This window comes from Amblyomma maculatum, chromosome 9 (genome assembly GCF_055883805.1).
Source record: "Amblyomma maculatum isolate TAMU_Amacu chromosome 9, ASM5588380v1, whole genome shotgun sequence".
Lineage (NCBI taxonomy): Eukaryota > Metazoa > Arthropoda > Arachnida > Ixodida > Ixodidae > Amblyomma > Amblyomma maculatum.
Window position 1 is genome coordinate 86,176,218 of NC_139352.1, and position 27,085 is coordinate 86,203,302.

Genomic DNA, 27,085 nt, shown 5'->3' on the forward strand with positions numbered 1-27,085 from the left:
GTGACAATACTATATATAGTTAATCTGGACAGCAGCAATGCTAACTGTTTGGGTACGGAGGAAACTGACATATTCATTGTCTTTTTTTGCTTACGGAAAGAGAGTAGTAAAAATAACACTAGTCCTGTTCATCAGCATTGAATTAGAAAAGCTTGTGATGCTAGCATTATAACCAGCTTATGTACTTACAGGGCCGCTGCCTTTATTCGTATGCTCATTGGACACCTTGGCTACTATCACTAGCATTTAGCTGGACATGCATAGAGTTATTTTTAGAACAGATCTAGTCTAGCTTTTCTTGGCCTTTGTCGTTGGTAGAAGAAGCAACTTGCAGACACTCTTGTTAGTATCAGTCACTGCGCACGTTGGTTGTCAAGGGTCAAACAGAATCAGTGAGTGAAACAAATCGTTCATAACGCTGGGTCTTGTCGTTCCTGAAATGCAGGGAGCTGATCCCCATGCGACCGCATCCCCTGCACAACAGCACGGATTGGGATAAAATTCGCTTCCTGTTCGAGGAGCTCGCCGTCAACCGTAAGTTCTTGCCCCTGTTTTTATCCTGTTAAAGGGGTTAAAGGCAGTGTGGGTGGTGTATCTACCCTTTCTCGCAGATCTCCTGAATGCATGCGTGCGTGACATCACATGGTAATTACACGCGGTTGTTACAATGGGGCAGGAGATTCATGTGTAGTATCCCCACAACCAGATCAGTACGTTTATACGTCGTCTATGTTATCTCCAAACATCTAGCTCTGTGACTGGTGCGTGTCTTGCTGTCACCAAGAGTGGAGCTTGCATTCTCAATGCAATTTCTTTCGCAGTCAAGTTTACAATTGGGTGAGAACAGAGTTGTTTACAAAATGAAGCGCTTTATTTTTTGTAAACTTTGCTGCATCTCACTTTATATAGTGCACAGTTTGGAAATGACGATTAGAGAATATTAGTTCTTTTTAAGTAGCCTCAAATAACTGATAAGGCTGATCGCTTGTAGGCCTATTGACCTCTCGAATAAATGCAGATAACACGTGAGAGGATTTGATGAACACACAGTTTGGAGTGTTCTGCCTTCAAACTTTTTGGCATGTTAACTAGTACTACTTTGCTTTGGGAGTTCTGTGCTGATCTTGCCACAGGAAGTAAGCCATAGTTCTCTTTTCGCTTCTCCTTTATGATTTTCTGTTGGAGAAGCGTTTAGCTTACATAAGAGTCTGGCCATGTTTGCTGTACGTGTGCAAATGTTTGCATCTGTAATTAACCTGATTGTGTTGTGACTCTTTGCAATACAAATAGCTGCAAGCATAATCTGTTTTGTTTGGTCCATCAGTGGACTGTTACTGGAGCTATAAACTGCAGATTAGGTGCAGATTAGATCAATGTATATTTTAAAAAACACTGGGTAGTGGGGGAATTATCCAAAGCTCTCCAGTGTGGCGTCCCTCATAGGCAGAGTTGCTTTGGGACATCAAACTCCATTAACCAAGCAGATTAGAGTTCTTTCGCTGCGCATGCATTAGTAGAGAGTTAAGAAATGATTAAGAAATGATTAGAGGGAAGGTATTGCACAGGTATATTGTTGTTATATGGTTACCAAGTTGCTAACTTAGCAAAGTACAGCATAAAAGGGGATCGCAGAGGCATGCCTTTTACATCACAGCTGAAGGAGGGGTCAATGACCAGACCCACCTCTACAAAAAATGATAACTTACCGGTTTTAGCTGTGCTTTTGTTAATTTGTGCATTTTTATGTGTTTTGCACCAACTATTGACACCGCATTAAGCAGCTAAGACCGGGTGAGCAGTTATACACCAGGAAGCAGTATGCAAAAATCGCTGCAGACAATATGTGAGCGGCAAACTATCATATAGATTTGGATGCAATGCTACCGTCATCTAAGCATTAAGCAGTAGTATGAGAACATGTAATACATATGGCATTATGCAATATAAACGTAATTTTTATCCTCTCAGCTGTGTCGTTTGTTTGGTTTTATAATCGTTTAATGCGGCTGTTTCCTGTTTGTGGACTCTACAGGTGAAGAAGACTCCTTGTGCTTTCCGCTGTCACTGTTCACGCTTCTTGGCATGGGCCTTCTCATCGTTTACACGGTTAGTATTAACAGTGTTACATTCTGCTCAGAGGTGCCTTCTCTCTGTGTCGTACATAGAAGCTTTTTGTAGCGTGGTTATTTCAAAGCACTGGAATCATAATATGGTGGGTTGTTGAGCTAGTTGGTCACGCATGACGGAAAATGTAGCTGAACAGACGACACAGAAGCACACGCATACATACATAGACAACGACAATGCTGCACTGACAACTGGACCATCATCACCATCATCAGCCTGGCTATACCCACTGCAGGGCGAAGGCCTCTCCCATATTCCTCCAATTAGGCTGGTCCTCTGCTAGCTGCATCCACTTGACCCCTGCGCACTTATTAAACTCATCTGTCCACCTAACTTTCTGCCACCCCCTGCTACGTTTTCCTTCCCTTGGAATCCAGTTTGTTACCCTAAGCGACCATTGGCTATCCTCTCTTCACACTACATGTCCTGCCCATTTCTTCTTGATTTCCACTGGAATGTCATTAACTTGAGTTATTTCTCTGACCCACTCTGGATGCTTCCTATTTCTTAACATTACCGCTACCATTTTTCGTCGTTCCATAGCCCTCTGCTTTGTCCTCAACTTAAGTAGAACCCTCTTCGTTAACCTCCATGTTTCAGCCCCGTAAATGAGTGTAGGTAAGAGGCAAACTGTTGTATACTTCTCTCTTTAGCGATACCAGTAAGCTTCTACTAGTCATAAACTGAGAGTACTTGCCAAGTGCTCTCCATCCCAGTCTTATTCTCGAATTAGTAAAAGGAATAAACATGAGCAATAGGTAGAAGAAGAATGAGATGTGGCGACAGGACAGAGCACAAACTTCCAACTGGTTTTATCCGAGAAATTGCACCTACATATGTAACAAAGTGAAATCAGATATCACAGTGATCCAAGAGAAACACGTGTTCACACAACAAGCAAAAGACCCTCTGCTAAGCAGAGCAAAAACTGCTTATATCTCAGCTTATCACTGAGGTCAAAGGTTGCTTGCTACACTAAGAAGGTCGAATGATGAAGGCAAGGTTAAACTGCAAATGCAAAGACAGACACACAAACACACATATAGGTAAGCAGACGTAACAGCTTAATTACGTATTTCTATGGCAATGCCAAGTCACATCTAAAAACAAAGTAGATAAAACAGCCAAAAGGCTAAAAAAAACCTCTGCCAATAAAAAAACTTGCTGTAACACCTATATTTGTAATTGATTTTTCATGACTGACACGGCTTTTGCTTTGAAAGTCTATTTTTATTCACAGAGGTTCTTTTTAGCCTTTTGGCTGTTTTATCAGTTTTAGTTTGCGACCACATTTTTTTCTTTGTTTTTAGGTGTGACTTGGCATTGCCATAAAAATACGTTAAGTTGTGTGTGTGTGTCCTATGTAAACATATTCACCTACAACTTCCAGTCCTTTGCTGCCTATTGTTCCTTCCCGAGGATGGTGAACATTATCTCAATCTTCTGCAATTGGATGTGTGGGCGTAAACAATCCAGTTGTCAGTGCAGCATCATCCTTGACTGTGTGTGTGTTTCTTCTGTGTCGTTTTCTGTTTATCTGCATTTTCCGTCATTACTGGAACTTGCTAAGGGCTGCATGCCCAGCTCTACAGCATCCATCATCACCATGGCAACCAAACAGACTTCTCCAGAACTCATGCAGGAGCCCATCAGTATCAGCTCTGCTTCTTGGCATACAAGAGAGAAACCCCTTTTGAAGGATTGTGTAACCAGGAGGCTCAAACGGAGTAATTTTATAATTATAATTTTGGCACACAGACGTTTTCAAAATATATTTTAACAGGCTCCTATGTTCTTTTCTCTTTTATTTTTCTTTGTCATTTAGAGCTGCTTGCGCAAAGAGTCGTTAATTTGCGGAAGGCTGCAGTGAAACAGGACAGCATCAAGACAAAGCTGTGTGCATTGTGTTCTACAGTTAAAGGAAGGTCTCTAAGACATGTGACTCATCACGTACAAGAACACAGGGCTCTTATCTCGCACAATGCACTTTAAAAATCCTCGCTGTTTGGCTTATCATAACGCACTAGCATAATGGACCTGCCTTTATGCGCGAAAAGATTGAGATGATCCACTTGCTGGTATTTAGGCCGTGGATAAGAATTTACAAAGTCGTAGCTTTCTGTCCGCATTTTTTTTTCCCTCTCGGAACAGGGATGTGGCAATGCAGGCATAAATCTTGTTTCCTCCATGACAGGGCTTTGGTCTGTCGGCCCTACCGCTGCGCCTAATTCTGGGCAAACGGAGTAATGTCCGGACTGCATCTAACAGGAGGCGACGGCACACCCGACATACGCGGTCAGACTCCTTTCCTCTGTGCGAGGCCGGTCCAAACTGGCGGAACGCGGAGTCTTCTTCAGACGACTCAGAAGATGAGGTCGTCCCTAGACGGCCACGCACTGCCGTTTCAGAAGAGCGGCTGCAAGTCGGGGAAGAAGGCGTCGGTCCGAGGTGGCGGCGCACTGCTTCTTCAGACACGCGGTTAGAAGACATCGCGGAAGAGGCTACACCTGTGGAAGAGCAGTTGCAAGGCATTGAGGAAGGGGCTAGCCAGAGCTGGCAGCGCTCCGCTCCTGTGGGGCAGCACTTACAAGACATCGAAGAAGAGGTTACTCCGATCTGGCGTTATGGTTACCCTCTAAGGGAGCGGCGGCGAAACATGGAAGCACAGGCAGTTGTTACAAACTGGCTGGTCTCTACCGTTCTGGAGGAGCAGTTGCCCAATAATGTGTGGGAGCTCCACATAGAGCATCTGCGCAGAGCGGGCTGCCTCTACAGGCTCTGTTTCCCCTCTCGGCCTGTGCAGGTAAGTGCTGTATTCATACTGGGGTACTCTTGTTCAGTAGTTTAATAGCCTTCCCTGTTGCTACAGGCAGTATTACAGTCACAGGCCTCCACATTTTGGGCTGATCATCCTGTGCGCTTTTGGAAAATTGGTCCCGTGTAAGTGGTGTGAACAGCTTTGTGTGTGTGTACTGTTCCCAGCATGAAAATGCAGAGGATTGACATTCTGCACATTGTGAGGAGCAGTTCCTGCTAATCAAACCAAATTTTTTTTTTGGAATGCAAAAATATGTTAATTAGTGCAGTTGTCATAGTTGTTTGCAAGTTAGATTCCCAGTACCAGCTGCAGTGATCTGGCAATGTGCTCATTTACAGCTATCCACCTTGCAGTTAAACTGCTTAGACTGTAGTGTCTTGATAAGAGCTTGAGTAGTGATGGATAATTATGTTAGCTAAGCTTCTTTGTATGCCACCTGATGATGCTAAGCTGCAGTCCATTGAAAACATTCGATACTTACAGCTACTTCCACTCAAAGGGTGGCCCCACCTTCTGGGTAGAGTGCTAGCTTTTTTGTGGACCATCAGAGCATAGAAACAGATGACTCAGCAGTACCTGACTTTGAAATGTGTCTGGAGGGCATTAGCAAATTATGTGTGATTTGGTCGGCTTTTGCTGTTCATGGCATAAGTTGAACTTATTGAGGACAATGATTTTGACTTTGTTATCAAGCACTGCCAAGATTCAATAATAAAGCCTGTCACGAGACATAAACAAAAAGTCTTAAAGGGCTTGACCGGTCCTCTATACACTTAAATTGTACGTCACTGGCAACGTTCATCGTATGCCAAATGCACAAAATACGCCAGGGAACGCTTACAGCAAGGAATACAACAGAATTCACTATTTCCGTCACCAAGAGACTTAGCCAAGCCACGGTGCCTGCAAGCGCTCTTTGTCTCAGGAATAAATAAATCTGGGTCCAGACTCACGACTCGGATCATGGTCTGAATTTGAGTCCGCATTCACAACTTGGATCATGAGCTGACTGTAAGTCTGGACTCAATCATGATCTGGATATGAGTTTGTACTCACTCTGAGATCATGATGTGAATGTTAGTCTGGACTCACTGACAACTCAGATCATAATTTGACGTGAGTCCGGGCTTACCTACAGCTTAGATTGTGTTCTGAATTCGAGTATGTACTCACTCACGACTCACGTCATGATCCGAATGTGAGTGTGCCCGACTGAGTTGACTTGCGGGATTCCGCCGACCTGTGAAGGGGTGTGGCAGAAAGTTAGGTGGGCGGATGAGGTCAAGATGCTTGGGATGCTAAGGTGGCCGCAGCTGGCACAGGAGAGGGTTCACTGGAGAGACGTGGGAGAGATTGTTGTCTGGGCACTGGACATATAACTAGATTGATGATTGTGATGCCATTAGTGGTTGGCAGCCATCCAAGGAGGCGTGTTCAGCATGTTCGTACTGTTTTTGCCTGTGCTGTGCTGATCTCCACTCTTGAAAAGTGTTGTTTGTTCCTTCTTTCGACCTTTCCTCGCAGATCGTGCTGGGCATAGTTGCTGCTCTGCTTGGCCTGCTCCTCTGGACATCCCTGCTGCTGTCCAAGTGAGTCTGGACAGGGAAGTGTGTTCCTGGAATCTGCAGTGAGCCCCTGTGTATTGCAGCTCCATTATAAGATGTTTTTTAAACAGCTTAGAGGCTGTCTTCTTACCCATATATTTTGTAGAAAAAGATGTAGAACGTTTGTACCAGAGAACAAAGCTTTTACACTGAATCATTACAAAGCGGCCAGTGCACTCCGAATGTATCATTGGCTGTTTTGTAGTGATGGGAAAACATTACTAATAATAATAATAATAATAATAATAATATTAATAATAATATCTATAATAATAATAATTGGTTCACAGGAATGGAAAGGTGCAGTATCTGTCACACTTGTTCTGCAGACACCTGAATCGCGCAATAAGGGAAGGGAGGGAGGTGGGAGAGAAAGTGGAAGGAGAGAAAGGGGTGCCGTATTGAAGGGCCTCTCTGTTTCTTCTCTGTTTCGCCTTAATCGAAACGCAGCTGCCGGAAGTAGGGATTGAACCCAGACTCCGGCACAGTAGTCGGCTATCTTCGCCACTGCACCATCGCAGCGGGGCAAGGAAAACATTACACATATTGTTAAAAAGTAGGGGGCAAGGGGAGGGTGTCACGATGAGGGTAGAAGAGGGACAAGAGTCAGCAGGAACTAGCAACTGGTATAGTAGAACATCATTGATACGTTCTCGATTCATACAATTTCCCATTTGATATGCTCAAAATCGTGGCCTGTAAAACATCTCCCGCATAGCCAAACGATTTTTCTCCTTGTTAATAAGTTCCCAGATAACACTATTTTCTGGTTACTGCATTCAAAATTTGGAGAAATTGTGGCCGTATAATACATTTTGCGGTTAACCGAACATGTGCTACTGACCTCTCGCGACATCAGAAACTAATCGGCGGCGCTTACCCACGACTGTTGCTTTCCTGCAGTGCCTGGATGCAAAGATGCGGAGCATCAAAGAAAGCCAACGAGCGAACATATGAGGGACGTGTTCATCAGAAACATGACTTCATGAAGAAAAACGCGGTGGCGTTGCATTGCCCTAGGGGCATAAGGGTTAACCATTTGATAACTCAACTATTCGCTTGCATACGAGTGGGTTGGGTCTGAGGATGCAGCATGAGCAAAAACACGGCGCCTGCAAGACGTCGCGATGGCTTCCTCACCTGTCACTGATTTAAAGGGACGAGAAGCGATCCCGGCTCCTCATTGCGTTCTACGAGCCAATTTTGTAACTAAATCTCTTCTGCGCTTAGGACAACGCAAATGCGGACTGAATTTACAAGAGCTAAAAAAGGAACTGTGCATACTGGATATCAATAAATGCTGATCTACACTTTTATGTGGTGAAAGTCTAAATGCCCTTGTACCTCATTCAGCAGTTAAATTTTTCAAGATCAGAGTTCGGATCATGTGCTTGACCGGATATTTTTATTATTTTTTTGCACTACTTAAAAAACGTGACAACAAGGTTTTACTGTATATCCATATATGCAGGATGGTCAAGCATTGTGCACTTTAGAAACCTGGAAATAGCCAGACGGCATAGCATGTAAATCTAGAGTTTCTCGTTGGCCAGTAATTGGCCCCGAGTCTTCAGCTGGTCTCAAGGGGCACGTTGAATGGGGTTCCTGGTGTTGCAGTGTGGACAAGGCAATGCACTCTCTTGGCCATCGTATGGGCTACGTGTTGCCTCACCCAACACTGCCCAACCCATTGGACCTGGCTCTGGTGGAGCTGCAACGCTGGAGTTACGGCTCACTGGACTGGCTGCTGGTGCTGGCCCTGCTCCTCCTATTGGTGGCATGCACCATATACGGCCTGCAGCGGATTGGCATTTACTCCGTCTTTGTCAGGGTGGGTGTTGCATTATTCGAACAGAATTGCAGGACATAAACATTGATATGGCGTTAACATTAAATTGCGGGAACAAGTAACATTCAAGGCAAAAGCGTTTCTTGGCTCACAGTGAAAATCTCGCATGCGCGAGATCTGTTCGCGAGATTTCATGAAATGTATTTTCCTTGTCTAGTGTTCCTGCCATCTCCATGGCAGCGTAATGGGCACAACAATGAGCAATGCTGTACCGCCAATTCCACACTTGCAGGAGCACTGCAACGAACGTGCGCCAAGGAACGCTACACGACAGGAGTAATGGTGTACAGTCGAAACCCACATTTGCAGAAGCACTGCAACGAACGCGTGGCAAGGAAAGGAATATTTCTTTGTGTGACACTAGCCCTGGCATTTCTAGCGAAAGCTGTACTAGGGGTGCACGATTTGCCATGTGCAGCCGCAACGCTCATACTTTCGCACTTCTCCAATGCAGATTCTGCAGTGCTGCTGCAAGTTCTTTTTGCTTCAATGAGCTTCATTCGTTAGCAGTGTTCCACGAACTAGCCCTCACCAAGGGTCAAAAAATTTGCGTCAAAGAAGCGCTGCTTATGTAAATAATTGCCCATTATGTGTGACTAAATTTTTTGTTCGGTGTGTCACAGGATTCCAACAGCTTTCTTAGTTCTTGGTCATCGATTTCGCATGTGGTGCCATATCACCCATTTTTCGTTCATTTTGTGGTCTCATTAAAGAAGTCTAAGATAATGTTCAACAGCCTCGGGAAGGAACAGCATTTTACGTTAGGTAGCGAAGTAGTAGGTGAATACTTCTATTTAGGACAGGTAGTAACCACAGATCCGGGCCACGAAAGAGAAATAACTAGGAGAATAAGATTGGAATAGAGCATGTTTGGCAAGTACTTGCAGATTATGACTAGCAGCTTACCGGTATCGCCCAAGAGAGGAAAAAAACAACAGTTGCAACTTACCTGTACTCACCAATGGGGTTGAAATGTGGAGGCTAACGAGAAGGGTTTTACTTATATTAATGACTACACAGAGGGCTATGGAACGAAAAATGGTAAGTGTAACTTTAAGAGATAGGAAGCGTCCAGAGTGGGTCAGAGAAATAACTCAAATTACTGACATTGTAGTGGAAATCAAGAATTAGTAATGAGCATGGGCAGGACATGTAGTGCAAAAAGAGGGTAACCGATGGTCGCTTAGGGTAACAAATTGGATACCAAGGGAAGGAAAGCGTAGTAGAGGACGGCAGAAAGTTGGGTAAGCGGATGAGGTCAAGATGTTTGCAGGGATCATGTGGATGCAGCTAGCACAGGACTGGGTTAATTGGAGTAATATGGGAGAAGCCTTCAACCTACCGTGGGTATAATCTGGCTGATGGTGACGATGATGGCAAAGTAAATAAATTTGCACCTAGAACTTGGCAGTGACTACAAAATGGCTTCTGTGGGCATGCTAGACTAGGTGAAAAGGATTTAGCATTTAGTTGTATCATGTTATCTCCAAACGTAGAGCTTTCTCAATGCCTCTCTGGCTCCAGCAGCAGCAGTACAGCAGCTAAAGTTGCTGTACTGAATATCTGCAGGAACCCTGGAATAGGGGCATGTCCCATCAGCAGCCAGCTTTAAGACTTTTGATCAGTAAATGCTTTTGACTGACTGACTATATACTGCAGTAGTAAATGGTGTAAATGGTACTAATGGCTAGTAGTTAAAGGTGTACACATGGAAGTTATTCGGCCAACGACAAACATTGCCAGGCACCACAGGCTTGCTGTGCTGTGTCTGAAGCATGGATAATTTGCATTTGCATGTGATGAACACTTTTATCTGCAAGCAGAATGCCCTGGCCTTGTCTTTTTAGGCAGAAAACACCTCGCAATTTTTATTGAGAGACAGCTGTTACGCCCATGTAATTGGCAATAGTTTTGCGGCCTGTGCGTGCACGACTTTCTGTGTCACTTCCTGCTTCGGTGCCTGTCCCCGTCACATGAGCACTTTTTCCCACCTCCCCCTCCTGTACCTTCTCGTATAATTTGAGACATTCTTCCAGCGCACGAAAAACACACGGACGAAGGTGTTGTCCCTTCTACCTTCGTCCATATATTTTTCGTGCGCTGGAAGAATGTCTCACAATTGTACAAAAAAACCAACTAGCCTAGCTTTCTACCCTTAGTGATGTACTTTCTTCCCTGAATTTTTTAACACTTTTGTTAGATCCCTTATTATGTCTTCTTGCCACGTTACTTTTCTTGTTCGTCTTCATGCGGCCCATGGGAGTCCTCCGCGGCGTCTGTTCCACCTGTTCACCTCTCCTGTGTTCGAAAAGACGTAAGGGTGATGATGGGTGCTGCTTGACGTGTATGCGGGAGCACTCTCTAGTTTTGTGGAACACACAAATTGTGACGTCATTTTCTTTCAGATTCACCCACAGCACAGGAGAAAATCAGGAGAATGCATTTAACTAGCAGAAACCTGTTTGATTACATTGCATGACTGCAGCTTCTGCGGTGGGGCAAACTAACTAGTTTGTTTTGGTTGCATAATGGCGGGCATGTGTTGTACGCAGATGTACCGCCTGGACGTGGGCCTAGCCCGGCCTCAGACACTGCTGGTGCTGTGCTTTACCCTGGTGTTTGTGGCGCTGGCCCTCAATGTGTTGATGTATTCGGTCTGCCCTCAGTACGCTACCTACGGATCACAGCTTTTCCAGGTGAGCCAAGCCTGGTAACTGTGGCACAGGGCAGTCTGGGCTGAATCTGTTAGTTTTTCCTTTTCTCACTGTCTTCTCTCTTTCCAGCTCTTTTTTGCTCTCCTATATGCATGCAGCAGTGATAATGGCCATGCTTATAGCAGTCAGCACACACATCCTTCAAATGAATTTACTGGTGAGTGAATTGGTGTACTGTTTTTGAAATAGATCCTATGAAAGGCTCATGAGGTGGGTGGACATAGGTAGAGGCATAGCTCAACTTACAACTGGAATGTGGAGCAAGAAAAAAAAAAGGGGGACAAAACTTTAACACAGCTGTGTTGCTGATTTGTACCTGGCAGAATACACGCAATAAAACATGCAGCTGTTAGTTGAGCCGTTTGTCTATCCCATGTTGTCATGTTGTATCTCTCTTGCTCTTTATTTCAGGAAAGACACACTGTTTCTGCTTCACTTTCAATTATATAGATCTTATTCACTATCAGACTTAGCGAGCGGCAGGAGTGGCAGCACTGGTTACCAATGGTTGATTCATCCTGTGCAACGCAACAAAGGGAAGGGGGGCATACGTGGCGCACATCTTGATGACACAGGTTGTATGTCAGCAGCTCATCGTGTGCCGCTTCAGTAATGGCTGCTGGTGACAGAGAACCAGCCAAATCGGGCCCTGCCAACTCCGGAGTATCAGCTTTACCCATGAAGGCAACGGGACTCGGTTTTGTCAAGGACTCGAGCAAAAATGCGAATTGCAAATTGTGCTCATTCCACCATCCACATTCTCACTCCCTTTGGAAAAGGCCAGGCAATCGGGGGTTAAAAACTACGCACCTTGTTGCTGCATGGATCATTGGTGGTCTTTGCCCTCGCTTCCCATGTGCAGCTTTGTGTCAAAACAATTAACCGGCCATTGTGCTTCACTATGAGTGACGCAGTGGGCGTTCTTACAAGAACTTTACAAATAATAATGGCAAGCATGCTGCAGCATGATTGCCCATTTCTTGTTTACAGACCTTTTGGGCGGTAGCAGCGGCCGCTCACTAGGGTCTCTCGAGAAGCAGCACAATACCCACAGTGTGCCATTGTGCAAGAATGAGGGCAGCAGTTCTGCCCCAGTCATCTCCCCCCTGCGTGAGGGCATGGGGTATCCGTTAAAGTAGATGTTTGTTGTTCTGCGTGACACTACGGACATCGAGCACCTGCGCTTAGCCACGTAGGGCATCGCTGCGTCTAAGGAAAAAAGGGTCGTGGTGGTCGGACTAACGCAAAGTGTTCAAACTTTTGGGCTTTTCAGTAGAGGCAATACACAGCTTTGTGCCTAGGCAGCATCTTTGGCCTAACCTGATCAGGGTAAATGTGCAATCTCCTTTTCCTATCCTCCCCACTATCTTTTATTTTTCTATCCTCAGCCTCGCAACCTTTCTGTCTCTTTCTTTTTATGGTTCCCTCTCTCTCAGGTGGCAAAGGTTAACCTTTGCGGCTGACCATCCTGTGTTATGTCGTATGGGGTCATAGTTTACAAAGTATGTAGGCAGGGCTTGCAAACAAGTCCCTGTTCCGTCCTCTTGCCTGGTTTCACGGTGGCCGACTGGTACCATGGTCAATCAACATTCTTACTTTGTGACTCTCAGTTCCTTGCAAGGTTATTGTCTTTGTAAAAAATTAAATAAAAACAGGTCTACTGAAACAACCTTTGCGTTCTTTCAAAAACCAAAGCAAACTTTTCCAATGTTCCACATTGTACGTAGTGGGGTAGCTGAGAAACTAGCTCAAATAATTTCCCCTTATGTGCAAGGTATCCTACTAATATACCGTGGATCCTTCAATAGGGTGAAAAAACTGGCCAACGGCAATTTACTCCTTGAGTTCTGCAAAAGAACGGTGCCCCAAGTTCCCAGGCCAAGCAGCCTTTGGAGAAACAACTGCTTTCTCCATCAGTGCCCATCGACCAGTGAAAGGCTTAATTTCTCCGCATGACTTTCCTTTCCTCTTTGAAAAAGAAATCTTGGAAGGACTCGGCAAGCATGTTGTCATTGGCATCCACGAAATAAAAATCTGCTCAGATAATAGTACAATATCTGTGAAGCACTTGGTCCTGTCTTCTGCTGGCAGCCAATTGAAGTGACATTGCAGTTAGGGTCATAAGCTATAAAAGCAATTCCATTATTCCCAATTTATACTCTGCCACACTTTAAATTAACAGTCTGTAACAGTTTACATTAACACACTTTACAGGACTAGAAGACCTTTCTGACCAGCTACCTGAACCCTGTGTGGTAGCTGATGATTTGGGGGAAATGAGTAAGCTGGTATGAAAGGCTAATATAATTGGAACTTATTCTGTCAAGCAATGTGTGACGCACATATTGCTGTTCCTCCAGCTTGGGCAGAAGGAGCTTCCTTGACTTGACTTTTACATCAGCACATTTTTAGGTTTTAGATGCCAGTGTTTTAAACAAAATATAGGTATCAAACACTTTCACACTTGACATTCTAACTTTATGTTTAGCGCATCATAGCCTTGATGATCTGTGCACTGTAAAAAGTTACCTAACTGGCTAATTCATAGCCTATAGATGTCATGCCATCAAGCTTCTGGCTGTTTCCAAAGCCAGAGGAAAATATGAAGCTTACATGCATTACTTTTGACAAAGAGATCACTAATGCAGGGCATCATTAGCGTCATCAGTGGCTGTCCTCAGTCTCCAATGGTGGCATGCAGGTAGTGATGTATACCAGTGGCCTAGCGCATTGTAGCTGGCAAGGCCTATTTGGAGAGAAATGTGCCGTTGGACAGCTATCACTTGAATGCTACATCTTTCAAGTCTATCTGAGGAAAAGGCTTCTGCCCAGGATATGTGAAACTGATTCTCTCGCAGCTGCATTTAGAACCTAAGGGTAGCCAGATCAAGTAGTGTCAGTACCAAGTCAGTGGTAGTGTAGTTATAATTTGAGATCGCCGCAAGAAGCTGTTCAACCTAACTGTGAGAGTGACTCCACCATGACTGTGTAAAATTAATACTATACTTGTTTGCAGCCTTTGTTAAAATGCTTACACTGTAGCTGTAAAGTGAATAACAGTGCTGAAAAAGTAGTCATAGACTGCTAACACAAAGCTGTGCAAAGCTCAGAAAGTTGTTGCATCTGATTCATTGTTGAAAATTAAAGTTTGCCGTGTCCTCGCAAACCCACATGTGTTTGTTGTTTCATGGTGCTTCATGTTGCTTCGTGTTGATCGAACACATTTGTAAGCATGTTGCTGTTTGCTTTTTCAGGGTGTCAATGGCACACAGCCATGTGATGCAAATGCTCCACCTGGTGAGTTTATGATTATTTAAACTTTCGCACGTAAGACTGTTAATCTTCTTTCCTGCAAGAGAAACACCTGCCATTAGCTCGACAAACAATGCATGACCAGATACAATAGTACAAGCAGAAAAGATGGGTCACTTACTCCTTTGGTTCAAGTTTTTATCTTCAAAGGTGTGTGTGAAGATTTGAACCACTCGTAGGTCGTAATGAGCATTGAACTAATTAATTCTGTGACAACAGGTAGTGGGAATTAAGACCTGTTCAAAATTTTGAACATTTTGTGAGAAGTTGTTGGATAGTGTCTAGTAATTTCAAATACATAATGTGATGTATCTTCAGGCCGTCAAAAGGCATGTCAGAGATGACTCTTACCTTAGCGAACTCAACTAAAGCCGAACTGGAAATCAAGCTTCAGCAGCCATGCCAATAATAAGTCCCCGCAGTTGCGAATTATTTGATTTGTGCTTAGTTCATTTCTTTCACTGTTACACTACTCGCCTAATTTACTACTTAGTTTGTATTTGGATGCAGAGGGGCTCCGACAACTTTCGTACTCATAAATATACTGTATTGGGCCCGAACTTTCTGGTGAACATATAAAAACCCGCATGTAATATGAGGTTCTTTTCCCGATTTTGTCTTGTAACAAGCTGGCGTGGGAGCAAGGCTGAGAGCAACTTACTTGCTGGTATCATTCTGCGCAAAAATGCGTGAAAGGACATCAGTAGAAAGAGTGCTTTTCAAGTACTGTGTAAGCAATAAATAAAAAAAAAAAAAAAGGAAAATAAAAGATTTCCCAGCTCCCCTCCCACTGAATATACATATATATATTCGGCATCATTGATGACAGCTTTTATGGGATAACTTGCAGGATTTTTTAACATTCTGATTTGACTGTAGTGTTATATGTAGTGTTCTGTGTCTTCTCTGGTGAATTGTTGTGCAAAATACAGAGGGAAAACCATTATCATAAAAGAGCAACAAACTATAATGAAAACTGGGCTTTAGCAAGGCATGATCATGTGATAAGCTAAAGCTTGATGTTATGAATACTTTCATAAGAGTTCTCAAGGGTGCATTGATTGGCTAAACTGGGGGCTGTGGCATGTCCTGTTGTGCATCATCTGAAATGACCACAGACGAGTCATCCATAAGCGCAGCAAGGTATCGATGAGTGTACCACTCATGGCATCATGTACGTGAGGTTGCCTATAGAGATAGCTGCAACTGAGGCCACAAAATGGGGAAATTTATAATTGATTTTGTGCTAGAGCAGAATAATGCCAGACTCTGAAAGCTGGCATAGAGGATCAGAAAACTTTACAGGACCCACTTCGAAAGTTTCGCCAAACTGTGCGTAGGTAAAAAAAAAAAACAGAATTTTCCTCTAATGATACAGTTCCCATTCTGCAGTGTTGGTTTTTGTGGCGATGTAGCCTGTCACACTGGATAGTCACAGGCCTTATGTGGACAGTTCGTTTCTGTCAGTTAACGTTTCTTGTGGGTTTGTGTCTGTACAGAGGAATGTGTAATGAGTCGAAGCAGTGCCATGTTGGTCCGCTTCTTCTTCAAGGCGTGGGCCTTTGGGGCTGCCTACTACTGGGCCACTTGGCTCTTCCTAGGGGTGAGTGCTTTTCATCTATTTTACCAACAACAGTTATATTTAGGGTAACAAGTGCATAGAGTTGAACTTGTGTAGCAGAGTTCAAGGGAGCTGCGGATTAGTGCTTGCAGTTAAGCCAGGGCTGTCACTGCTCACACTTTACTCTCATCACAAGCAGAATGAATTCTTTATTGCACAAAAAGACATTTCATTCTGCACAGGATGAGAATAAAGTGTTGGCAATGATGCGGTGCCATTAGTCCAACCACACATTTATCATTTTTGGACACCAGGTCTTGAGCTGTTGCCACTTCTAGCTGTGGCAACAGTCTAAGGAGTGCTTAATGGATGTCACTAATAAGTACAGTCTTGGTCAAAAGTCCTGAAGCCCGACCACTTTCGTCTCAGTTGCTAAATGGACCTATCATGCCAGCACAAAGGCCATTTAAAATGCTAGGAAAGGATTTATTGTCACAGCAAAAAACTGTCTCTTAAAATTTCACAGCCTTTCAGTCTTTTATGGTGCTTTGATGGCTTCATTTTTCGGCTGAGAAGAAAGTGCTTTGGCTTCAGGACTTCTGACCAAACCTTCCTTGTCAACTTTGAAGCCAGAAGATCCGATCTGCCGTTACCATCTCCGGCAGTGAACTTGGAAGGTTAGCTAACTGAAAAATTGCTCCTTAACTGCGTTAAAGGCCCAGTTGGGCCGAAAACTCAGTGTCAGCGTTGTTTATGAAGAATAATGAGCGGTCTGTCAGGTGATAGCAGGTGACATGACCAGGCACTAATTGTTTGGTAGGTCACAGGAGCTGTCAACTTGAGCACCTTAAATTAGATGGGAATCGAACCCGGGAGGGAAGCTTGGGTCACGAGTCAAACGTGCTAACCCAAGGCCGCACATGCGTGTTCATATGGCTTGATTAAACGAGGACTTTCTCATCATGCGGTGGCTTATGACTGTATGTTAATGAGAGTGTGTGACACAATAGAGGCAGAAATTGATAAATTTGCAATGCAAACGAGGATTCCTTTTTTTTTTTGTTTTTTTCCCTGGCTGCCTGGAGCTTACTGATGCGATTTCTAAATTTTATTAGATGACTATGTAGGGTTAAACAGAATTCACCCTTAGCTATCTTGCTTCCACCAACAGCTGTTCAGGTAGACGAAGCTTTATTGCAGGGTGCTTAGGTTGTTCTTGGCATATGAATGATTGCAACAGCCACTAGGCTCTGTAAATTCTAGAGATGCTAGTTGCCCATATCAGAAGCAAAAAAACAAAGAACATCAAACAATGATGTGCTGTCATCCACAAAAGTTTACGGGATGTGCATATGGACTCAAAAATGCATCACGAAGAAGTCGTTCAAGCCATTCGCATGGAACATTTAAAGGTGTTTAGAAATGAGCATGCTTCAACAGCTTACTATACATTGCTGGTTAGCTGGGTTGCTAGCTGGCGCAACAGTAATTTTTATTTTTATACAAACATGCATCCCATGAACTTCTTTTTTTTATAGTTTTTTTTTTTCACACACCTCCTGGCTCCTTCGCTTTTGAGCTAGTGTAATCTTTTCATCATCATCATTGTCATCATCATCAGCCAGGTTATACCCACTGCAGAGCGAAGGCCTCTCCCATATTCCTCCAATTAACCTGGTCCTGTGCTAGCCGCATACATTTGACCCCTGCGGACTTCTTAACCTCATCCGCCCACCTAACTTTCTGCCGCCCCCTGCTACGATTTCTTCCCTTGGAATCCAGTTTGTTACCCTAAGCTACTATCGGTTATCCTCTTTCACACTACATGCCCTGCCCCATACCATTTCTTTTTCTTGATTTCCACTAGAATGTCATTAACTTGAGCTATTTCTCTCACCCACTCTGGACACTTCCTATCTCTTAACATTACACTTACTATTTTTCATTCCATAGCCCTCTGCGTTGTCCTTAACTTAAATAAAACTCTTTTCGTTAGCCTCCACGTTTCAGCCCCATAGGTGAGTACAGGTAAGATGCAACTGTTGTATACTTTCCTCTTGAGCGATACCGGTAAGCTGCTAGTCATAATCTGCGAGTGCTTGCCAAATGCTCTCCATCCCAATCTTATTCTTCTTGTTATTTCCTTTTCATGATCCAGATCTGCAATTACTGCCTGTCCTAAGTAGACATTCGCCTACTACCTTCAGTGCTTCGCTACCTAACGTAACCTGCTGTTCCTTCCCGAGGCTGTTGAACATTATCTTAGTCTTCTGCATATTGATTTTCAAGCCTACCTTTCTACTTTTCCGGTCTAGGTCATCAATCATTATTTGCAGTTCATCCCCCGACTTGCTTAGCAAGGCAATGTCATCGCAAATCGCAGATTACTGAGGTATTCCCCATTTACCCTTATCCCTAACTGCTCCCATTCCAAGTCTCTGAGTATTTCCTCTAAGCAAGCTGTGCATAGTACTGGGTAGATCATGTCTCATTGCCCAACACCTTTCTTTATGGGAATTTTGTTACTTTCCTTATGCAGAACTGTGGTTGCTGTGCAGCACAGCACCTTTCTTCAGCTACATAAAAAAACTACAGGTGAAAGCAGCCTAATTTCTTGTGCCATGCGGTGAAGCGGTTCATTGTTTTTCATGAGGCACCGAACCAAAACAGCGGCCAACTGGCTTTAATGTCTTGGGAAAAAAACGATGCACTCTTGAAACACAGAAAAGAAACGAAAACACAGTGCTGACTTTTCCTTTTTTGCCATTTGTGTTGTCGTTTCTTTCTATGTCCATGTCTCAAGAGCACACTGCTTCTTTTTTTTTTTTTTTTTTTTTTTCAAAAGATGAATTACCAAATAGCTGTTCTTCCACCCTGGCTGTAAAGGCCTGGCATACATGCTGGACATGCGGTGGACCTTCGGGAATGCGTTTTCGCAGAGTAAAACAACCCGAACTCAGAGTCAAAGCTCACTAGTGGATAGCTGGTGCTATTTTCGGGTAATTACCACCACTCAGCGCAGTCAAATAATAAAGCCGACGATATCATTCGATATTTAACTTGCTGGAAGTCTTTTGATCAAAAAAATTTGATGTTAATGCTGCATTACCATGAGGGGGACATCATTTTCAAGTTAAGCATGGGGGTAACATGGCTATGAATACAACTGTGTTTGATTTCATGTGAAAACCAAAGCTTTGCATGAACTCGACGTCATCTTCTACTGTTTCTGTCTGTAAGAAGGCAATAGATGAGAAATGTGTGCGGCAGTCAAGTGCTGCTGCTGCAAAACCATGGCCCGCGCCTCCCATTTTTTCCAGTGCTGCTTCGTGCTGCACAGTGCTGTGAATGTTTGGTTGTTTCTTCTCTTCCCTGATTCTCACTGCACTTTTACTCTCCTTTACTTTCTGAACGCATCATGCCGCCTTCTTTTCATGCTGGCAGACAGCTTCACTTTTTGTTTTCCTATGCACTGCAAGTTTTCCCTCACGGCTCCAAGGCTGCCGTAAAGTAGGCTTCTCCTGAGTGCTACTAAGCCTAGCGGTAAAGCCGTTTAAAATAAGACTTTTTTTTTTTTTTTTTTTTTGAACAAAAACCTGTCTCGCGATTCTGGGTAGCACGCGTGCGGTGATGTCATTTCGTGGGAAGTCATCGCCGCGACCAGTCACACTTTACTATTACCGATTTTTATCAAATATATATGTCTTTATTAAAGGGGTGAAAATATACATTTATCTATGGAAGGTGAGCTGGGACTTCAGGTTCTATGGAAGGTGAACTGGGACTTCAGGTTTTTTTTACTTTATCCGAGTTTACTATAGTGGTGTTCTACTGTAATTGATAGCATGGTGTCAGATGGGAGGGTCTCCTGTATGACGCAGCTTTTCCTCCCTTTTCCATGCACAGAGCACAGTGGTGTCTTTCTTTGTGGTGATCTGCTGCCAGCGGTCGTCGGTTCAGGTCGACTCTCAGGATTCGGAGGATGATGAAAGCGACAGTGACGACAGCGACAGTGAGGAGGAAGAAAACAAGGCAGTCGCCCGTTCCTCATCTCTGCCCGCCATCCGTCGTTTCTCCGAGACTGAACCGGAGGTAGCTGGAAATCTGTCTTTGTAAGGAATCAGCTACATTTAAAATGTGCACCAGCTTCTCCCTGAATCAAATGATTTTGCTGTATCATTCTGCTGTATCATGCTGTATTTTTGATCCAAAGAAGGGATGCTCGAAACGTTTATATTCGGCAGCGGCCAACGCCATCGACCTTCATAAATTTGACTTTGGCAATGCCAAAATATTTTTACAGATTATCCAAAGCCTTGGCCTGAAAGCCAGGAAAATAGTACAAAAGCTGCCTCATTGCTTTCTTCATTGTCCTTTATTGTGTGGACTAGCCACTTTCAGATACTGTTGGTTTGGATCTAATTTAAAATTTCAGATTTTAAAACCAGGTGGTTGACTATTTCCTTCAAGCAATGCAGGTTTATGTCAGATCCTGTAATAACATGTTACATAATTAAAGGAGTACAGTAAAATCTCATTAATTCAGCCTTCAAAGGACCAGGAAAAATATTCAAATGATCAGGTATGCAGGCATGGTGGTGAAGCACGCAGTGTAGAGAAAAGTGCGGTGAATTCAAAATTTTCGGTGTATTCAGTAATTTTTGAATATTCGGAAATTTCGAGTACCAGTTTAAGAATATGTATCGAATCACAAACATATTCGATTGGTATTCGAAATTTCGGATATTCGCACACCCCTAATTGCTACACCTTGCATATTGTTTTTATGAGCAGCCTCATCGTTCTTACACCAGCATAGATTCATCTCGCCCACATTGGCCTTCCAGCACACCAAAACTATGTGGCCCACTCAGCTTGTTTGCTCTTATTGCATAGCATCCTGCTGCCATCAGTGCTTCACTGCGTTTTTGTATATTGCAGCAGTTAATGGGATGGAGGGAGAGGCATTCTTTAACTCAACCTGGCCTGATCATTCGGGCATCTGTTCTGGTCCTTTGAAGTCCAAATAATGACGCTTTCATATGATTTGCCATTAATTATGGATTTTATTTTGTCACTCATTTTGCATGGCCACACTACTACAAGCTGCATGCCATTATGCTGGCTAATCAAGCAGTATACATTTGTGTGCATATCTTTTGAGGAGTGTGATTCTGTAGCCGTGGCGTGAGAGTTGGGCAACACCACCTGGTGAGCCAAGTTGAAGGTTTTGAGATGGTGTACATGTTGGCTAATCTTCACTCCTCTTGCTGGAGTTAGATAAGGCCCTGCAATCGGCATGTGATATGTCATGCTTCCTGTGTGGCAACATTGACATGAATTTGTGCGAGATTTAATTCTATTGTCTCCTTATGGAACATAGATCTGAATTTCAATTTAAGGCACTTGTCTTGAAGGGATATGCATCACAGCACATTGCATCAGGTTTCTGTGTGGCCACCTTAAGAATGATCCCACTGAAGTGTGATTTTCATCAAATATTTAGAGGCCAAAAGAATGGTTTGGTCCCAGACCATGCTGTGTGGTTCATTTTGCATCGCCAGCATTCCGATCTCTTGAAAGGAGCAGGAACTCTCATCCTCAGCACTCTGAAGGGGGTCACTTCACCGGGTGCTATAATAATGCCACTATAAAGCCTAGACACAAACCCCTCGAGTTCTGTGCATTTGATAAAGGCTGTGTTTTTTTGTTTTGTTTTTTATGCCTGTTGGCTAGGTATACAGTTAACCTAGCAGTGCATGCTCTCTGGCAGGCTGCTGCGCTTTATGTGTGCAGTCTTTGTGGCTAGTCGTTCGTCCTCATTCCTTTCTGCATTCTGTGAAGTATTTACTTTTCTTGAAGCTAAGGGCAGCTGTGAGTAATTTAATGCGATACCATTGGAGACCTTATCAGAGAAAAAACATGGCAGCATCTGGCAGTGTGTTATGAAAGTCACTAATTGGCTAATGGAAATGATGTCACCATACCGGAAATGACCTCATCAGACAGGGAGTTATGGCTACAGAATGGAAATGCGATTGTACCATTTGATGTATTTTTATTGCTTTGATGTGGTCACATTTATATATACAGTTGGGGAACATCTAACCAACAGCTAGGTAACGTTAAGAGGTATCTGCTCGTGTGGACAGACATCAAAGGGTTCATGAACACAGCCAGAAGCATGTCACAGAACTCAAAGTAAAGGTGTCAACACCTTGTAATACTATTGCATTGCCAACGTAATGCAATTAAAAGTCCCTGTGATTTTTTTCTGCAGTGCCTTTGTCTGCATCGCTTTGACCATATTTGATTGTTTTTTTGTGTTCCAAGTAATTTCAGTGGTGGGCTTGGGGTTTAATAATATGCTAGAAAAATGGGAACTGTCTGTCAAGAAACCAAGATCCAGATAATTAAGGCTGGGCCTATAACTACTTTAGAAAATATTAATTTCAGCAAATTTGAAGTTGATTAGTGAAGTGCTTGGCTTTTGGCAAATTACCTTAGTTGGTCTCAGCGATAGCGGTACATTTGCTCAACCTTCCAGTTGTTTACATGTATATTCACAAAGAGGACTCATTTTGGAACCCATTTCCACTGCTTCATTGTGGTAGGCATGTGTTAAAATTAAGCTAATGCCCCACCATGTGCCATTTCGCTAGCAGTTTGCAGTGGTGTAGAAGCTGCGAGTGGTGGTTGACTGCACATGCCTTCTCTGCCCCACATGCAAGGTTGGTTTGGGTTTTGGGTTTAATGTCCCAAAAGCAAAGAGGTGCAGGTTTCAGTCTCCAGTGCTGGTGGGTAGCATGCAGTAATACAATTAGTGCACGCTTTCCGCTGACCTGGTGCTCAGCTTAACTGGGTTTATATGCTCGGGCAGAATGGGTTTTTGACACCTGCTTGCTCAAAAAAGGTTGCAGGATTGCACTTAGCTTCGCTTAAGAGCTTCATGGCGAAAGCCTCCCATCCTTATTCTGTTCTGCCTCTTCTCTCTGCCCCCTTCTCTATACATCTTCTCTTCTACCTCTATCTTGTGTGTTTGGCTACTTGCTGTAATTTCATTTCTTTTCTTTGGATTCATCGACACCTCAGAACTCCTTGACATGCCAGATTGAACTACTTGAAACTACCTGAAACTACTCTTAACTACCCGAAAGGGGAAATTATGTCTACGTCAGAATCTATTGCAACGTCTCGCAGACACATGTCACGGACAAATCTCGCAAACACAAGATTTTCACCATGAGCGGATTTTGGTTTATTGTGGACCAATTTAAGTTTAAGAGAGAGAGGTGACTGGTCAAAGGCCCCATTTTAAGCATTTTTTCCCAGCAGTGTTGAGCACCATATTGGGGCATATGCCAGGGATGTGTGTTCTTGTTGTATCACTGGCGGCAGTGGAGATCAAACCCTGCACCTGTATGCATTGGGAGGCTCAAACTACTGCGCTCCCAAGACATTCCGACACGCCTCGAATCATCTTGCACTCGTAGCTTCCACTGCACTGCAAATAACCATTGAGATTATAGCCAATTGGAATGACAAAGCAGTAAGACTGAGTTGTTTCATGTGTATGCTAAGTCATAACTCAACTGCAATATTGCAAAGTTTTCAGCGAGGACCAAATATTACTATTTGCAGTGTGCAGTCTACATGCTGTAGGACGTTAAAGTTTTCCATTTTTAGTTTATGTAGTCTAGACACTGTTCTTGTAGTAATTATTTAATGTGATTTTTACTGTTATTATTATTGCCCAGAATGGTGTTAAGTTTTGTGACATTATGAAGCTACTGGTTGCACTAGCTTAGCATTAGGGGTAGCACTACCTCAATTTGAACGGTTTCGCTGAAGCTCGACAGCTGTGCTGGATGGAGCGGGCAACCGGGAAGCTACCAAAGGTGATTGTTGAGTCTTCTGTCAGTATTGGTATGAGTCTTTGCTACGACCACAAAGATGGCCATGATGGGTTCCCACATTTTAATACATTAACTTTGACAACTGTTCTTGGAAACTGGGAATTTTTATAGCTGAAGCTGATACTTTTTTTTTTTTTTTTTATCAAAGCATCAAGCTGATCAGTGCAAGCACATGCATTTTACTCCTGGGTTCTGTGGAATACCTGTATACCACATGCAGCTAATTGAGCCTATAGTCTACACACTGGATGCAGAGTGTTGTACATAAGGTGTGCATTGTAGTGTCAGAAATTGCAGTACTCTTGGTTATTGCTTTTTCTCTATGATGTTGCCGCTTCACATCATCATATCTACAGAGGAAAATTCTAATATAAAAGTTTGGAATTGAACACCTTGTTATCCGTACATACCTGTAAGTCTATGCACTGTCACAGGAACATACTCTATTTTTTTTCAATCAATGTGCACATACCAATTGCAACCATGATAAATTTGCATCCGTCTATGCAAGTTGTTCAGGGCCTATCGTTTGTATCTCTTAAATCGATGGCATTTCATTATGGTTGTGAACAAGGCTCCCACGCGGCAGCCAAGACGATATCATTATACTTTTTATTTTTAGTTATGTTTTACTTTTTATGTTATGTACCATCTCAGCCAAAAGGGCTTCCATCATAAAATTTCATACATTTGTGTTCCTAGCAGTGATATACTGAGCTGCTGATTTTATACTTAGTTTACAATAGGTTGTATCTGTGGCTTTTCTTATCTTGTGTACTCTGGGTCTGCAAAAAAGAAATAAAAATATGTCACATGGCAATGGTCTTTTTTTTTTGCTTGCTATGGAAGTTCTTGCATGGATACTGCACCTTTCCAAAGTATCTGTCACACTTTTTCTGTGGACACCTGAACAGCATTGTAAGGGAAGGAAGGAAGGTGGGAGTGAAAGGGGAAAGAGAGAAAGAGGAGCTATTGGAGGGCTGCGGAGTAATTTCAACCACCTGGGGTTCTTTAACCTGCAATGACATCGCACAGCACACGGATGCCTCTCCTCTCGCCTCCATCAAAACGTTTGTGTAGGTAAAATTTGCGCGATGTGAAGTTTTGGTAATTTATTGCAGTTCAGCAAAAAAAAAGGGTTGGGCAGGAGGCTTTTGGCTCGTAGCAGGCATACAAAGTGACATTATGCACAGCAGCTTGAGCACCCTCTCGCTCAGTCGTTCCACTCCTCGTATACTGCGTACCGAAACAGCTAAGCACGATTGAGTAGTGCATACCCCGATTACCTATTTCGTATGCTACCTTTACCCAACCCAGGCTTCATCGTCGGCACCCGTGGCTTCCTCCAGGCCAGTGTCACTGTGCTGTGTGGTGTATTGTTCGGAGTAGAGCTGGGGGGGGGGGGGGGGGGGGGAGGTGCCCTTTCTATCATTCAGTGCAGCTTCGAGCGTTTCGCTTATGCTACAAATAAGTCTGGCGACCTGAGAAGACAGTGCCCTTTGCGAACTTACCTCAAAACCGTTGAAGTACAAAAGCACTCGTATAATACAGCCGATCGGCAATATTGCTTGTTTTTTAAGTGAAAGATTCACTACGCCAGGCAGTTTGAGCCGTCGGGTATGCACGGTTTTCACGCAGATTTTAAAATGTATGTCGCTTAACCCCCCCCCCCCCTCTTATGTAATACCCTGTAAAGAGTCCTTAAGGGTTCAATAAATGATGATGATGATTCAGAGGTCAAACTTGTGTTAAGCCTGGGGGTTGCCATGACCACTTTCAAGGTCACATTACATGGTGCTCGCCATGTGAATTTGAGGTCACGGGCCACCGAGTGGCCCGTGACCACTGTCAAGGTCTGGTACCTTGAGGGAAATTTAGAGGTCAAACTTCTATGTCAAGCCTGCCCTTTTCTGGCTCTACTTCCGGTTGCGTGATGGCACATCATCTATGCCACATTAATTCACTTCTTGCTTGCCTATTTTAGTCTGGTACTTTCAAATTGCGCGCCAATCCCTTCCTATGGTCTTTTTCGGCTCTACTTCCTGTTGCATGACGTCACATAATCTACGACACATTAATCCACTTCTTGTTTATTCATTTTAGCCTTTAGTACTTTCAAATTGCGTGCCAATCCCTTCCTATGCCCTGTTTTGGCTCTACTTTTGGTTGCGTGACGTCACATCCTCTACGACACATTAATTCACTTCTTGCTTATTCATTTTATTCTTCGGTACTTTCAAATTGGGCGCCAATCCCTTACTATGCCCTTTTTCAGTTCTACTTCTGGTTGCGTGGCGTCACATCTTTGACGTCACATTGATTCACCTGTTGACCAATTTTAGTCTTCGGTACTTTCAAATTGTGCGCCAATCCCTTCCTATGGCCTTTTTTGGCTCGACTTCAGGTTGCGTGACGTCACATCTTTGACGTCACCCTTACTGACTGATTTAATTAATATTTAAGTATTTGATTTGATGTTGGGAAAGGTTGAGGGACACCGGAGAAGGGGTAGGCAGCGAACGCGAAGGTTAGATGGCATCCTCGAGGCGCTGCAGGTGAAGTTTTGTGATGTAAGAAAGATAGGGAGAGACCGGAAAGCGTGGCGTGATATGGCCCATAGGGTCACGAAGAGTCGGACACGATACTTCTTACACCGTGGACACGACTGAACTGAAGTATTTGAAACATCCAAGTGTGGTGCCAAGCCATTCGCTAATGAGACCATTTTTGCCTCTAATTAATTACTAATTAACCTATTGGTTTCATTTTTTTCGCACACATTACATCACCCTCTATCACTTGAAGCCACTATTAATCTCTACTTCTCCATTACAACTGCAGGCGACAACTTTTACATTTTTGCCTGTAATTAATTACCTAATTAACTTATTGGTTTAATTACTTCTTCCGCTGCGACATTACGTCAGCCTCTATCGATTGACACCACTCATTAAACTCTACCACTTCTCAATTACTCGCAACTGCTGCGGACATGATTTTGCGGACGCGGTCTGCGAACAGAAATCTGGGAACATAGCGAAGTAACGCTTTCGCGTTAGTCCGCCGACGAAGTGTCGTGAGCAAACCCGCGACCACGAACTCGCTTTAAAATCTTTGGCGCTTGACTGCAGCTATCCACTGCCTTCTCAGATCGGGTGATGCAAGAAACCGGTGCAGCGTAAAC

At 43.6% G+C, this 27,085-nt stretch overlaps 1 protein-coding gene across 2 annotated transcripts in view; it reads left to right on the forward strand.

Annotated features, from left to right (window-relative positions):
* The window catches only part of LOC146179681 (putative lysosomal cobalamin transporter), a 35,142-nt gene extending 12,580 nt beyond the window's left edge, over positions 1-22,562 (forward strand). Inside the window, exons 5-14 of one of the 2 annotated variants that reach the window (XR_014700753.1) lie at positions 446-534; positions 2,033-2,106; positions 4,322-4,930; positions 6,470-6,534; positions 8,167-8,380; positions 10,951-11,094; positions 11,182-11,269; positions 14,367-14,409; positions 15,924-16,027; positions 19,892-19,924. Coding sequence is in view for 1 of the 2 variants with exons in the window: in XM_084579313.1 (XP_084435439.1) it covers positions 446-534; positions 2,033-2,106; positions 4,322-4,930; positions 6,470-6,534; positions 8,167-8,380; positions 10,951-11,094; positions 14,367-14,409; positions 15,924-16,027; positions 19,892-20,101 (1,552 nt within the window). In the remaining variant the exon portion in view is untranslated. Of the gene's footprint in view, positions 1-445; positions 535-2,032; positions 2,107-4,321; positions 4,931-6,469; positions 6,535-8,166; positions 8,381-10,950; positions 11,095-11,181; positions 11,270-14,366; positions 14,410-15,923; positions 16,028-19,891 lie in introns of both variants that reach the window. The other variant, XM_084579313.1, reaches the window with a different exon arrangement.
* Positions 22,563-27,085: the final 4,523 nt, after the last annotated feature.